General features: G+C 38.8%; 1 protein-coding gene across 1 annotated transcript; it reads right to left on the minus strand.

Annotated features, from left to right (window-relative positions):
* kcnk18 (potassium channel, subfamily K, member 18) lies at positions 1–12525 on the minus strand. Its single transcript, XM_046856540.1, has 3 exons — positions 12157–12525; positions 11605–11742; positions 1–1533 (listed from the first exon to the last, which is right to left on the minus strand). The coding sequence occupies exons 1-3, from the start codon at positions 12380–12382 to the stop codon at positions 710–712; spliced, it is 1188 nt and encodes a 395-aa protein (XP_046712496.1). The 5' UTR covers positions 12383–12525; the 3' UTR covers positions 1–709.
* Positions 12526–16274: the final 3749 nt, after the last annotated feature.

A 16274-nucleotide genomic window follows, 5' to 3' on the forward strand; every position in this document is an offset into this window, starting at 1 on the left:
AACAGTAAACCATTTTTATTTATTTGGCATATGCAAAGTGATAACCAGGTCTGATAACATGCTATACAGCCATAAACTGACTTGCTGAAGTGCTCAATCTGGGTACATGAACTTGCAATGTTTCATGAATATGCTGTAAAAAAAAAGCATATTAAGTTCCCAGATTCCAAACAATAGAAAAGAAACTAATCAGACACGTTACGTTTGGTCGAGAAAAACCTGTTGTTCGTTATTACAAAAGCCTGGCAGAAGAATTCCGTTTTATGAATCCTAGTCTTATCTAGTAAAAGACAGACTAGGTTGTGTAACAAGTCATTTTTGACTCTGAAAACAACAACAGCAACAAAAAACGGTTGTAAGCATAAGTAAATAAATGCTGTCAGAACTGAAAATTGGTCTGGTTTGGTCTCTTCCACCATACTGGCAGATCCGTTATGCAGTGCCGCATTGTCGTCCAACAATCTCCACAATTCAGTTGAGAGGAATGTGAAATGCTGAAATCATCCACTCTCATGCATTATACATACTTATAATTCATCCACCGATGGATCCCATCTATCTACAATGCTCCGTGGAGCTTGTGGAATTCCAAGCATTGAAAATGATTTCGGTTCATTTGGATGAGCAAAACGTTAAGGAACCTTAAATTAATCTCTACTCGATTGCATCTGTTTACTGGATTTTACCAGTTTATCCTTTACAGTACTCACTAATCTCCCTGAATCTTATACATGCCCTTCTTTCCCACACCAAGGCAGCTGATGCAGCCAATGCAGCGGTGGTAACAGCTGATAATGCGTGACTGGCCCAGCTTGAAGGCCATACTCATGATGGCCATCCCTGTGATGATGAACAGGAAGGTCAGCATGAAAAACTTAGGGTGTTTCGGCACTATGTCACCAAAGCCGATAGTCGTAAGTGTTATGAAGCAGAAGTAGAAAGCATCGAACCAATTTAAGTCCGTCTCCCACAGTGGTAGGATCAATGCCCAACCCAGAATATAAGCAAAGACGACTAGCAGGATCAGTGTGAACGGCACATTCAAACTCTCCATCTCTTGGCCGATGGCATTAAAGTCCCACATCTTGAAGCCCTTAGGCACCGGTGGCATCTGGTTAAGCTCGGGGCAAGACTTTGTGCGCTTCAGAGGTCCGTTCTGACCAAACTTCTCGTGTGCGATGATGCTCTCAAAAATCGCAATATTCTTGAGGAACTGTATGGACTTCTGCTTAACAGTGGACTGGGTGATCATCACCTCGCGGATGTCCAGTGGTTTACTCACCGCGATGTCCTGACTGAAAGCATAGACGCTGTTCTGCGGGTTGCAATTTTCCTGATTTTTGCACAGGCTACACAGCTGAGAGGAAAAACGTTTGCAATAAGAGTGCAACCTTTGGTAAGCATTGGAGACCAACTTGGCCAGAATGTCACCAACATCTGAAATGACTAGAAGCATGAGTGGAATTCCCAGCATGGCATAGATGATACATGCAGCTCTTCCAGGCCCAGTCACTGGGTAGATCTCTCCATAGCCTGAGACAGAAAGAGGGTGGTGGTTATTAATTAAAAAAAAAACCAACACAATATAATATGTTCATGTAAAGTACAAAAACCTTATGCACATGCAAAACAAACTCTGGCTATAAAAATTAAATCATATTTAGTACATACAATTAAATACTTCAAAGGGAATTAAATAGTAAACAACTTAACATAGACAATATTTCCTGTGACAACTCTTTACTTATTTAAAAAAATAAATCAGCAGATAATTAATACATATTTGACGTATTCTTTACTGAACATCTTGGGGAATCTGCCACGGTTTTCTGACGACGTCCAAAAAAACTGCAAGGTTGAAACCGGGGCGTATGGACCGGATGGATTGTGGACAATTGCCCAGATATTGTATGTTCTTTCAAACATCTCATTCCACATATAGTCCCAATTTGCACTTATTATTTGCACCTCCACTCTTCTGGGAAGATGTTCCACTAGGCTGCTTGTGGAGATCGGGGTGCACTTAGCCAAAGGGGTGTTAGAAATGTCTAAATACTGATATAAGTGTGGTGAGGAGGTCTGGGGTTTATTCAGAGTTACAATTCATCCCAAAAGTGTGCAATAGGGTTAAGGTCAGCGCTCTATAGCAGGAGATCTTCCACTCCAACCAATATCTACATGAAGCTGGCATTGTGCACAGTGGAATGGTTATTCTGGAACAGGTTTGGGTCTCGTCTAGTTAAAGTAAAGGAAGAATTTTATGCTACTGCATCCAAAGACGTCCTTTACAATTTTTGTGCGTCCAACTTTGTGGCAACATTTCAGGGAAGAACAATGAATGGCTGGAAAAGTCGGTGTTCTCATAATATTGTATGTATAGATATTTTATAAGTTATTCTGAGTTATTAGTGCACCAGTGTTTCGAGGTACAGCATAGTGGCTGAGTTCAAGAATAAACCAGTACTTCAGACCAAGACCTGGATGGTTAAGGTAAAAAATGACACTGTAATGTAGAGAAATACTGTCCCTGGAATTAATTTAATAGGGCATCCCTTCAAATAAGAGAGAAAGTTTTAGATTACACTTAAACAGCACAACTCGTCCAGCAGATCCAAGGTTTTCTTCCCCATCAAATTTCAGTATCAAGGAAGCAGTGGCATCAAGCCTCGTGTGGTTGTGTGTGTACCAGTAAAGAGCTAATGAATGAACGGAAGCTACTGGCTATTAGCTGTCCTGTTCTCCTCCTTCTGTGGTTTCTGCTGCTCGCATCAGAAGCTTTCATGAGCTCTTAGTGACGTTGTCCGTCTGCCGATGCTACACTATCAGATGGCAGGTTTGTGATAGACTGGGGAAAATGCCGAATGGTACTATTCCCTCAGGAGAGTGATGAGGGCGTTCCCAGTTCTAAAGTGCTCGCTTGGACATCTTTCAGCTCCTCCCTTCTGGCAGGCGCTACAGAACTTTGTTCACTAAGACTGCCAGACACAGGAACAGTTTCTTTCCCCAAGCAATCACCCTCACTAACAACTGACCATAATTAAATTCCATGCTCATATCTATGAGTACCACACAAAACTGTCACTCATCACATTATCTGTATATGTTACACACACTATTGCTTCTATATACTGTACAAAGTTTTATAGTAACCTCTCTCGTCATACTGGCACACAATACTGTCATTTGCACTACCATGCACTCCCACACTTTATGTACATTACTGGTCTGTATCCCTATTTATTACCCACACTGTCTATACTGTCTCATATTGTCTGTATTGTCTTGTATAGTCTGTTTTTGTCTTGTTGTGTCTGTCTTGTCATGTATAGGTTTTTATTTATGTATGTACTTTTGAGAGTAACAAACAGCTGGAACCAAATTCCTTGTGTGTGTCAACACACTTGGCCAATAAACCTGATTCTGATTCTGATTCTGATTCTGGACAGCTATAACCATATGTAGACCTGATTATTACGTGATTACAGACTCTTTGTGTAGGCATTATTACAGTTAAGGTGTCAGATGTTAAATGAGCTGAAAAGGAGGAATATGGTGCCCCATTTATGGTCTAGGCTACCAGTTTCTTTTACTTTTACATAAAGGTAAGATCAATGTAAAAATGGACATTATATGTATTTGTATAGGAATTTTATCAACTTTATTAGCTCCAGTGTCTTTGATTCAATTCTGAGGTAGTTTTAATATTTGTGTGGAATTCTTGTATGTGTGTGTGTGTGTGTGTGTGTGTGTGTGTGTGTGTGTGTGTGTGTGTGTGTTTTTCATGGGGTTTCCAGAGAGACAAATAATTTGTGACCAGTATTTTATATGTAGATCGATTTTTCCTCGCTGAACTGATTCTCAAGCGAGTTCTCTCAGCACCACTGCTGCTGTGTATCACAACACAACGGAGACAGAGGCGTGTCCTGGAAGTCACATAGAATACAGATTAACATGGCAGAGGTAGAGATGCATTTTCCTGGAGATAGAACAGAAATAAAGAATGTATGGTTTTATTTAATCTTTTTGGTCAGTGTTTTTTTTTTTTTTTTGCACTACCGCTGCCTAATGCCTATTTGTGAAAGGGTCATGCGTTAGAAGTCAAAAGGCACTTGAGGAAATAGATTTGCTGTCTGTCTGAACCAAAGGAAAAAAAAATTAACTATCTGTAACATACAGAATTGCATAGAATTATTTTTTTTCATTGCATCATATTGCATTGAATCACATTGTGTTGAATAAAATCGAAATCGGATCACACTACATCGTAATAGGGGTGAATTGTATAGCATTGCATCGGTATTTGCTTCATATGTATCTTTAATGTATCATATCGTTGGCTATGCATTGAGATTTGAATCTCATCGGCTTGATTTATGAAGATGCAGTGAGTGGCGTGTGTCCCACCTTCACACCTGGTTCCATGATAAAGATTATCAGTTTTACAGAACAACTTAAGTAAATAAAACTCATGTCAACATAAACATTTCCCAGAATTCTCCACTACAAGGCATATTAACTGATTCCTCGAGTGATTATGTTTTGTTTGTTGATCACCTGACGTTATTTTTACATTGACTTTGCATTTATCTGCTTTACCAATACACTTACATTTGCATCCAAAATCTGGTCTGTTCACGCACAAAGTTCATTACAGTTTTTCTCAGTTGCGTTGGAGCGTTTCTCAGATCCGAAATGAAATTCTCAAAACTACTTCGAACCTCGTCACGTCGTCACTTGTACGCATCATAAAAGCATTTCTCGTATCAAGGATTGTTTCAATGTTGTTTCAAATATATTATACTGTTTTCACCTGAAAAGCCCCCAAAACATCTCGCCATTGGTTCACTGAGGGTAAAAAAGTTAAACCAGTTGTCATCATCTGTTAATCGTACATTTCTATCAAACTTTTTTTTTTGTAAATGTGGCTTGAATTGATCAATTGTGCAGTTGAATCTTAAATGTCACTAATAAATGTGTGAATGGCATCAGATCAACCGATGATCGACTAGTTCTCTAAAATAGGTCAAAGGTGAATGTCGCGAACCTTCAATTGGTGAGCGTATACACTATACAGACAGAGCAAAACACAATTACAATTTCAGAAAATGTATAAACAACCAAGAATCAAATGAACACTAGTACATTACAGTAAATGTGTGAAGCCTGTCTGGTCTCTTGAAATCAACATAAATCAAATATGCAATCAAATGAATTTGTGCTGCTGAAATTCGTAGATGCCAAACAGAAGAAATTCAGTCTTGTGTCAATCGTTGTAACCCGTAGTTTATATCAGGAAATACATGACTAAACATTTTGACTTTCTTGTTGATGTCTTGTCCTTCTGATGGCAATGAGATGTTTTTTTGTCAGGGATTTTGTCAATGTGTTGTGCTTTGTGTACAAATTGTACACTGTGGTTTGCACATATTAATGCTCCAAAGCGACATAAAAACTGTAAAACTCCGCAAAAAAGATTTTGTTAAACTGTATGCAATGTTTGTATTTGTGTGTGGGTTAATGCACTACTGTGGATGCATCATGGGGAAGTGGCTGGTCTATAAGCTGCACTAAACTGATGCAATCAGTGGCTGTGGGTCACCTGTGGCTTTAAACAGCTCAGTCAGTGGTATTGTATAGTGTTTTCTTGTTCGTAATGGATGTAGAAAAGGACGTCTGTACAAATCGATCATAGCTGCAACTAATATTTAGATGGTGTAGATTGTATGGTGTTGGATTTTAGCAAAAATACTAGGATATTTGACCAGACGAGAGCAAAGACATGTATCTCCATGAGAGACACATACAAAAGCAGAGAAAGAAAAAGCAGACGTGTATTACCTGTGCCTATGAGGACAAGCTTTATGACTTGTGAATTTAAATGTTACACAAATGAACGTCTGATTTTAAAGTCAACCTCCAAAAAATTTTGCTCAAAGTGTAAGACAAATAATTAACCATTTAGAAAATAGTGCCAGCACCATTTCTATTCATAGGCAAATAGGAGGTAGACTAGGGCTTTTATATTTTGCCGTATTACGTTTACTTGCAATTATCTGAGTAGTTTCTGGTGAGAGAAAAAAGAACGGGAAACCTTGTCCATGTTTACCTGAATTTAAAGTATTTCCATGACCATGAAAAGGTCAAAACAATCAGGGGCTCAGTATTGTAACAAGAAAAAAGATGATGAGAAAAAGAAATCGAAATATAGAGGTATGCTACTAATTAGTAATTGTTTTGTTAGCTGGATGCTGTCACTCAGTATGACAATGCATATTAGCAACTAATTCAGCAACAAAATATTAGCAAAGTAAAGCTAAGCATAGCCATGGGTGTGTGTAAAACAGCTCTGCATGATTCCTTTCATAAAACCATTTAAATGATAAATCTTTGTGTAAAAAAACCAACCAGGACTCTTTTAATCATTTGTGGTCGTGAGCAGCTGCTATTTTTCATCCTTCAATGCAAAAAGGAAAGAGTTTCCACACCTTTCAGAAACACGTTTAACATTTCTACTCTCAAATCATTTTTTTTTTTTAATTTGCCAACATAGACCAGTTGGCAAAATTATGTTGGCATCTGATATGCAGTCGAATCTTGAGCTCTGAACTGCTCGTTGTGTTACAGGAAGCAGCTGCGTGGTTGTATATACCTCTGAAATCAAACGTCTTAACCAATGAGTTGTTACTTCCTGCTAAGATTATGATTCTTGTGGCCAGAACAGTGTATGTTAGAAATCAAACTCAAGCACAGATGACTTACAGTATACTTCAGTAAAATTAAGCAACAATAACTTGTTTTTAAAAGAGCTTTGCATAAACAACAGCGGTCACTCAGTGAAGTTAAGCATAGAAGAAGACTGGGGCAAAATTTCTTCAAAAACAATGCAAAACAAACAAAAACCTTTAAGTTATGTTGCTAAAGGTAGCCTCCCATGATGCTGAATGATAGCATTTATTTACCAGACCAAAAGATCTGTATGTGCTTTATGAACATCCTAATCCACATTTCTTCCAATTTACAGTTATAGTTATTCCTAGATTTAGTAGTTGGATTAGACAGTAAAGTCAGGTACTGATGTAAGTGAGGTGAGGAAGCCTGTGGTGCAGTCAACAGTATAATTCATCCCAAAGGCATTTACCTTTCAAAAATGTACTGATTTGCATGACTATTGCTTTGACAATAAAGTGAGCTGTATGAACAAGCTCTTTCACTTAGGTGACCTCATGTATTCTGCCATTTGGCTCGGTTTGCTCTGAAAGCTTTGTTCCACCCTTTTTCACGTGAACTCCTGGCCATGGATGACTGTGGCACTCAGGAAACCTTTGCCGCAAATCCCTGTTTCATTTTTATCAATACAAAAGTCTCATTTATTTTTTTTCCGACACACAAATGATGCTGGGGATATGTAAACATCCCAAATGTGTTTAATAGGTTCAGAGCTCTATAGCAGGAGATCTTCTTCTCTAACCCATTGTGCATAGGGGCATTGTCATGCTGAAACAGTTTTGGGTCTCTTAGGTAAAGTTTAGGAAAAATTGGATGATATTACACCAATATGCTGTTATAATCCTTTACAATTGTCTAGTAACAGTTTGGGGAAGAACCACATATATCTGAAAAAGTCCTAAAACACTTACCATATAGTGTATGTTTCTTGCCTGGTTTCTAACTGTTGTTTTAGTCCTTGATCAATAATAGCAAAAATTTAAAGGAGAGTGTGTGTTTTGGTTGAATTCTTCTGCATTATTTGTTAGAAAACACCCTGCATTGGAGTAGCAGTTAATCCAGTTTCTGCCTAACCCATAATATTCCTGGAATAGCTATCTAATCCACCAGGACCCTGACAAGAATAAAACACGTCATTGTGCGAAAATAAATGAATGAATGTTGAGTATGGCGTGGTGAAAAAGTTTATACTAGGGAAGTGGAATAGGTTTTTGGTTAAGGGTCTGGGTTGAGGCTCAGTGGTTAAGGCTCTGGGTTAAGGCTCAGTGGTTAAGGCTCTGGGTTAAGGCTCAGTGGTTACTGAAGGTTTACTGATCAGAAAGTCAGGGGTTTAAGTCCTAGTATTGCCAAAATTCCCCAATTATGGGCCATTGAGCAAGGCCCCTAATCCTTTGTGATTCAGGGGCACTGTATCATGACCGACTCGAGACTCTGACCCCAGCTTTCTAACATCGCTAAGATGTTTTTGCATCGATGTGATGGATTTGCATGAACATTGCTTGACAATAATGAGCTGTACGAACAAGCTCTTCGACTTAGGTGACCTTATGTATTCTGCCATTTGGCTCGGTTTGGTCTGGCAGAGCTCAATGTCAAAGACAAGAACCTCCTCAGACTCATCTGAACATCCAGCACCAAAACCACAAAGCACAATGTCATACAAGCATGCATTTAACAGTCATGGGGCGCTGCATCATGGCTGCTCTCTGGCCACAGCTTCCTAACATTGCTGGGATATGTGGAGGAAGAATTTCGATGTACTATAAAGTATAAAATACCTTTCTTTCTTGCCCAAAGCTTTTGTAAATGGGATCTCTTTTGTTAGTCTGCTCCTTTTCTGCAGTCAGCCTGGTTACTGTTTAAACTCTGTGTCCTCACGAATTATTACAAATGTACATAATATATTGTGCAAACACAATCACAGCATTACAGACAGAGAGAAAGAGAGAGGAGGAAGGAGTCAGAACAGCTTGATGAAAAACTCAGAATGTACAGAGTACGGGTTTCCCATTTTGCATCGTAACATTAATTTATTTCATCTCTCGTTTCTCCAAATGATGCATCATTGAATTTTAGTCAAAACCGTACATCACTCATTCCACAATGAAATCGAATATCTGTCCTATTACACATGCTTTATCAGATTTGGGGTATGGATGAGAAAATAATCTGAGATAAACAATCAAGCTCCAATCGGTCAAGCACAAGTTTTGTGGATAGATAAAGCAAAAATTAAAAACATTTCATTCTAATTTTGCTTCTAATAGTGACATCTGGTTTGCCCCTTAAAGGGAATTAGGAGTCTTGGGCATCTGTGAACTTTTCCTGGATTTTTTTTGCAAAAGACTCTTACAGTTTTTCTTAGTTGCTTTGGAGCTTTTCTCGAATCATCCTTAATATTTGCAAATCAGTAATTGCATTTCTCAAAACTATTTGACATTGACATTGGATCTCTTGCAAAAGCCTGAACCTTTCTCAAAATCCTCAGTTCCTCTTTTAAAAGTAAGTATTCGTGTCAATGAACATCTCATTCCCATCAGAATGAAAAGTCCTTTTGTCATTGTTCAGAAACAAGATCATCAAAATGTTAATTCGTGTTCTCAGTATGATGCACAGTTTCAGTATTTCCTGATATAAACTGTGGTACAGTGATTAGAAATCCACAACATTAAAATTCTTCTGTTTGGCATCTATGAATTTCAGCAGCACAAATTTATTTATTTAATTGCATATTTGATTTATATTGATTGTAAGAGTCCAGACAGGATTCACACTTTTACTGTACTGTATTAGTGTCTGTTCGTTTCTTAGTTGTTCATCCATTTTCATGAATTAAAATTCTTTGTTTTGCTCTGTTGCCAATTAAAGGTTCATGAAATTCACCTTTGAACTGTTTTAGAGAACTGGTTGATTATTGGTTGATCTGATGCCGTTCACTCGCCTTCATTAATGACATTCGAGATTCATCTGCACAATTCATCACTTCAAGTCACATTTACAAAAAAAGTTTAATAGAGATTTTAGATGACAGATGATGACAACTGGTTTAACTATTTTGCATTCAATGACGTATGCAATGAACTGAGGCTGAGATGTTTTGGGGTTTTAGACGATTCAGGTGAAACCAGTATAATATATTTTGATCAACATGAACATAAACAACCGATAATATAGGAAACAGCAGACATCAAAGCAACGAGAAATGTTTTTATGATGAGCACAAGTTACTAAATAATGTGGAGGTTAAACAAGTAGTTTTGAGAATTGAATTTCTGATTGGAGAAACCCTCTGAAGCAACTGAGAAAAACTGTATTATCAGGATCGACGAAATGGCCGTGAATAGTATACATTTGCAACATCTGACTTTACATTTGCAGCTTTTAGCAGATGCTCTTATCCAGAGCAAACTACAACTGAGCAGTTGAGGGTTGCTCATAGGGCCCAGCACTGATATCTTAGTGGTACTGGGATTTGAACTTTGAACCACTGAGCTACCACAGTTTAATGAGATTTCCATGAATTAGGGTCCATAAAGAGCTATAATATCTGCGACACATCTATGCCTGCTTGAACATAGATATTTGTATATTGGAGTAAAATTTCCCCAAGCTTTCTTCATGTTTTTATTTTTTTTTAAATAAATGTGAGGGGGAAACGGTTTTGTTAGGTATGAAGGGATCACTACTTTTCATTTGCCCATTTTACTTGATCAGAAAGGGACAGACGGGTCACACTGGACATCTGGAAAGGATCTGTTTCTAGATATGGCACATAGGTGTGTTACTTTTTCTTTTTTAGTTTCAACAGTGGCATTCCAACTTAATAGATCCAAAAGGGGGTTGGGACATCGTCCACCCAGGTGTGAAATACACCACTATTCATGGACATTGATACTCATTTACATACAGTCTTTCTAATTCATTGAATGAACACAATAGTTTTCATGACATGTTCGAACAAAGACTCTGGGCTACATAATCCAGTACTTAAAAAAATTGAAGCTATGGACACGTTGTGCATTTTAAGGATGCTTTGTCCACAAACATATAGTAGCTGACCTATTACTGTAACAGGATTTGTGTTCCATACAATGAAATCAAACTTTTACAGTGATTATGTTATAACTAAAGCTTATGTCAAAACATGACCAGGATCTAAACAAAATGCCACTCTAAGGAATTAAATATTATTTATATTATTAAGATAAACCACTATGTATCTATGTACTGTATGTATTATTATAAAGACAATTTGCACTACTTTATTGGTTAGTGTGACAGTGTAACACTAACGAATAAAGTAGTGCAAATTGTCTTTATAATTTTTTACTTTTCACCTGTATTTTACAGCACAGGGAATTTTTTTCTTCACAAATCCCAGTGATATTAGGAAGCTGGGGTCAGAGCACAGGTACAGCACCCCTGTAGGGTTAAGGGCCTTGCTCAAGGGCCCAAGAGTGGCAGCTGGGTGATACTGGGGTTTGAACCCCTGACCTTTCGATCAGTTCCCTAGAGCCTTAAACACTGAGCTCCCACTTCCCATTTTATGTTGTTTTAGGTATCACCTTGGTTTCCGGATGAACGTTGCTTTGTTTCAGGATGTACTGAATAGTATATTTGGCTAAAATGCCAATATGAACCACTTGTCTTTACCTTGACCCTATATAAGAATGCCATAAAAACAATGTAAGAAGTTTGGAAGGCCTGCGATATGTGCATCGATAAAGACTTGGCGAAATGTGTGCTAAATTCATCGACTGCCTATATGAAATATCATTTTCAATAACCAAGTAACAGCTTGTGAAAGGGAAAGTGCCACAAAGAAAAGTGTGGATAGATACAGAACAAAAAATAGAGAGAATCTGATTGTTCCCTCACCCACAGTGGTGAAGACGGTGCAGCAGAAGAAGAGCGAGCCATAAAAGGTCCAGTTTTTATGACTCTGAGACCACACAGCCTGGTAGTCCGTTCTGATCTTCTGCTCAATGGCACCCACGAGAACCTCCTCAGACTCATCTGAACATCCAACACCAAGACAACAAAGCTCAGTGTCATACAAGCGTGCATTTAACAGTTTCGGTTCATTATTTAGCATTAAACTGATTGCAGATTCAACAACATGAAAACTCAAATATCCTTGGATGTAATAATAATAATAATGATAATAATAATAATAATTGTTATTAATATAAAAATATAATTAACAAGTGAGTCCAACAAACTTTACAAACATGAATCTTGTGGCCAGAAACGTGTCTATTAGATATCAGGCTGCTTATTTTAAAAAATTTTGAGTAATAATAATTATAATAATAATCACTTAATCTCATTCAATCTTTAAAACACATGAGAAAAAGACAAAACCCAAAAAGCTGCTGTGAAATATATAAAGTAAAAGAAAAATGGATATAAGAAGCGGCTCGCGCGTACCGGAGCGATTGCGCACGGTGTCGACGACCTGGCGCACGAAATTGCGGTATTCATCCGTGTCGTTCCTCGGTCTCCCCTCGATCTCCTGGAAGAGAAAGGCACCGAGCACGGCGTAAGCGATGAGGGAGAGGATAAGCACGGCGTGGGGGAAAAGCTCCCACATGCACCTCACTGCAGTCCGCATGACCACCGGCCGCGCACGCCCCTCTTCCAAAGCCATGGGCATCTTCGTGCATGCGCTCGGTGTCTCCAGTCCTCTACATCTCAGAACTGACTTGTGGCGGGTTGCCAGATCTATTGATTCGAAAACCGCCGAAAGACCCGCCCTGTGGGCATTAAAGCGTCACGCAGCCTTCCGACGTCTTATATCTTCTAACGAGACAATGCGTGTGCTACACGTGGGCGTCGGAAACGCGCGAGCCTCCTCCTTCTCTTCTTCTGCAACAATAACCAGAAATTGTGAGATGCTTTACAGTTCTGTATGTAATGCATGTTCTGGGTGATCTCTTTTTTTGTCTTGTTTGTATCATAAGTTGATTAGATTCCAGGTATCAAATGCACAATGGAAATGCGTAAAAGCTGATATTTCTCCAGCGGATAGGGTTACAACATACTGGCACTTTAGCTGTGCATCAGAGGTACATATGTATCTCCACTGCATTCGGATTTACAACTCAACCAGGTCTGATTATGACCTAAAGTCATAAAAGGCTAATTCCAAAATGAATGATGTGCCACCATGCCACCATCAGCGTCAATTGAAAAGCAGATCATAATAAATCTCACATTTTTTAATGAATGCAGTATTTTGCAAAATGCAAAAACGGAAACTAAAACCTAATTTCTGCCGCAGGGACAACTGTCTCCCAGGTGAAAAATGTGTGGACACCTGACCAAGCACCAATATTAGCCTTTTATTGGATGAAGGACCCTATTCCTGTACTTGAGTAGATGTGTTGTCCTGCACAACACAGACCATTTTATGGAGAAGAGTTTTCTAGGTGGGGACTGGTAGCTCAGGCTCTGGTTTACTGACCGCACGGGGCCCTTGTGCAAGGCCCTTAAACATCTATGCACTAGGGGTGCTGTATCCTGGCTTGCAGGACACTTCCAATCTCTTTCACTCCAAACTTGGCAAACTGTACACAGAAACATTGACATGCAGGAACAGGATTAGAGCCTCTTATTCAATACAACTGTTTTGAAATACCTTTGGCCATCTTTATTCATAGTAGTGGTGGTCCATTCTTAGACCGAAACTGTGACACCGAGTTCAGAGTGGCATCTTTGTTGCTAATGTTCTTTTATGAGACATAGCACCGCAGCTTTTGTGCTTCCATTGTAAACACTGTGTATTTCACCAGGCCTTGTTAATCGGCTTTGTAGCTCGTCAGAGTGACACTGAGGTGATTAAAACCATCACTTGATAAATGTCTACCACCAGTATACCCAGTCAGTGCTTTTGCTTTGCCAGGAAAAATCTACAACCCAAATAATATCTTGGCAGTGGCAGTTTTACAGTGGTCCCTCTCCATTTATGGATGTAGGAGACGCAGTATGAGTGCTGTGCAGAAAAAAAACACGTAGGCTCAAATCATCAGTAATGTATAGCTGCAGAATTTACCTATGATCCCGAAAGACCAGAGAAAAAGCCACTGCACAGTTTTTGATACCTGTTCGACAATAAAAATCACCCATCCAAACAGCTGAGCCGTTTCATTCCATTTCCACATGGCGCGTGTGTACACAGAGCTCCTTAATATATTTATAGCCCAAGCATCTCAGTGTACAACTGTTGAGAGCGGTCAGGGTGACCAGACTGCACTGTAAATTTCTATAGCTACACTCCATTCAGAGTGCAGTTCACCATAACTGAGATCCACGTTAGGTATTATAGTGCATGCATCTATAATAAATGCCAAATAATTAACAAAAACATTCTGAAATGCATACAATAATAAAGGTACAACGTGCTTTTTCTGAACTTATGTAAAACTCCTGATTGTTTTAGATTCAGAGCACAGAATCAGCCATGTTACAGCATCACTGGAGCATATATATACATATATAAATCCTGCCGTTCGTTGCACCCCTACTCATGTCATGTCTTTATTACCTGATAGTAATGGCTGTATGACAGGACAGTAAATCTGTACTGGTATACAGTACAGACCAAAAGTTTGGACACACCTTCTCATTCAAAGAGTTTTCTTTATTTTCATGACTATGAAAATTGTAGAGTCACACTGTAGGCATCAAGGGCTATTTGACCAAGAAGGAGAGTGATGGGGTGCTGCGCCAGATAACCTGGCCTCCACAGTCACCGGACCTGAACCCAATCAAGATGGTTTAGGGGTGAGCTGGACCGCAGAGTGAAGGCAAAAGGGCCAACAAGTGCCAAGCATCTCTCGGGGAACTCCTTCAAGACTGTTGGAAGACCATTTCAGGTGACTACCTCTTGAAGATCATCAAGAGAATGCCAAGAGTGTGCAAAGCAGTAATCAAAGCAAAAGGTGGCTACTTTGAAGAACCTAGAATATTCACACTTTTTTGTTATGTATATAATTCCATATATAATTCCACATGTGTTAATTCATAGTTTTGATGCCTTCAGTGTGAATCTTCAATTTATATAGTCATGAAAATAAAGAAAACTCTTAGAATGAGAAGGTGTGTCCAAACTTTTGGTCTGTACTGTATAAGTTGCACATTGACTACTCTAAAACATATCCAAGTTTCATTTCTATGGTATTGTCCCTTGAGAAGATACACTAAAATGGTTGCTGAAATGTGAGGTGTGTATTCACGTTTGTGAGATACTGTACATATATGTGTATGTAAACACTAAAATAAGAAATGCTTACATCATTAGTCAATAGATATACCAAAAGTAAGGCTACTTTACCACCTATCACTTTGACTTAACTTAGCCTAAACATACTATTCTGACCAATCACATATGGAGACACATACATTTACCCTAGAAAATCAGTGTGACCCCAAACAGAACAAAATAAAAAAATATATTTTCCATTTTTACAAAGTAAATAAAACGCCCAGTGTGTTCCTTCTAGAAACCAGATCCATCAGTTGTCGATAAGTGCTTTAACTGTGTAAAAGTGTTTTGTGCCCTGAACTGAGGACCGGAGGTGCCGTTATCAAAAAAGAGAGTTCATTCTAAACCTCAGCTAATGTAAAGCAGCACTGGTCATTAGCTGCTCCACTGCCCTTTTCCGGTCATTACATATTTATGCCGATAGCCAGCAGTAATTAGAGTTATGGCTTTGAACTCAAAAGTTGTCCAGAAAGTCTACACATCTGCTGAACAATGTTCTCAACAATGCATTTGCAGTTGTAGAATTTATTCTTGAACTGCTCTTAGTATATCCCAGATAAGTCGCATAGCACATAGCATCTTGAAAACGATCTCCTACAGCACTTTGTCCGATCATCAAGAGTTCTGCAAGCCACAGTGTCATATACATATGGGACCTGTGTGTGTTTTGTTTGTAGCTAAGTGATGGTGCCTCAGGACACTGAACAGATGGGCTATTTATTTAAGCATACACATTAAGCATACACTGCTGAAAATTTTAATGCTATAGAAGATATATTGTAATTCTTTTTCCATTAATGATATATGCTATACTGTTTACTAGGCACTTAGATGTGTGTTCAGATGAAACATTATTCGGAAGCAATCTAACAAACAACAATTAAAGACCAAATAAAGACCAAATCCCAATTAAAGTCTTCAATACACAGCTACACAGTCAAGACTTCATTAAGACTGACAAGACCAACTTCATTTCTGATTCCAGCTACACCTCAGGGATGCCCTGAATCTTCTCAAGCCAAAGCCAATTCAAGCAAATGTAGTTTGTGGACTGCATCAAGGATCGGCTCTGAGCCCTTTCCTGTTTGCAGTGGTGATGGACAGGTTGAAAGACGAGGTCAGGACTATGGTGTTTGTGGATGATATTGTGATTTATGGTGAGAGTAGGGAGCAGGTTGAGAAGAGCCTGGAGAGGTGGAGGTACACGCTGGAGAGAAGGGGAATGAAAGTCAGTAGGAGTAAGACAGAGTACATGTGTGTGAATGAGAGGGAGGGCAGTGGA

Source organism: Silurus meridionalis, chromosome 8 (assembly GCF_014805685.1).
Source record: "Silurus meridionalis isolate SWU-2019-XX chromosome 8, ASM1480568v1, whole genome shotgun sequence".
Classification (NCBI taxonomy): Eukaryota; Metazoa; Chordata; class Actinopteri; order Siluriformes; family Siluridae; genus Silurus; species Silurus meridionalis.

Excerpts from the sequence above, each read along its gene's own strand:
- kcnk18 (XM_046856540.1), bottom strand. The coding sequence starts at position 12,382 with ATGCCCATGGCTTTGGAAGAGGGGCGTGCGCGGCCGGTGGTCATGCGG. Across the intron at positions 11,743-12,156 it reads CACCGTGCGCAATCGCTCCG|ATGAGTCTGAGGAGGTTCTC; the intron begins GTACGCGCGAGC and ends TTGGATGTTCAG. Across the intron at positions 1,534-11,604 it reads CACCGTCTTCACCACTGTGG|GCTATGGAGAGATCTACCCA; the intron begins GTGAGGGAACAA and ends TTTCTGTCTCAG.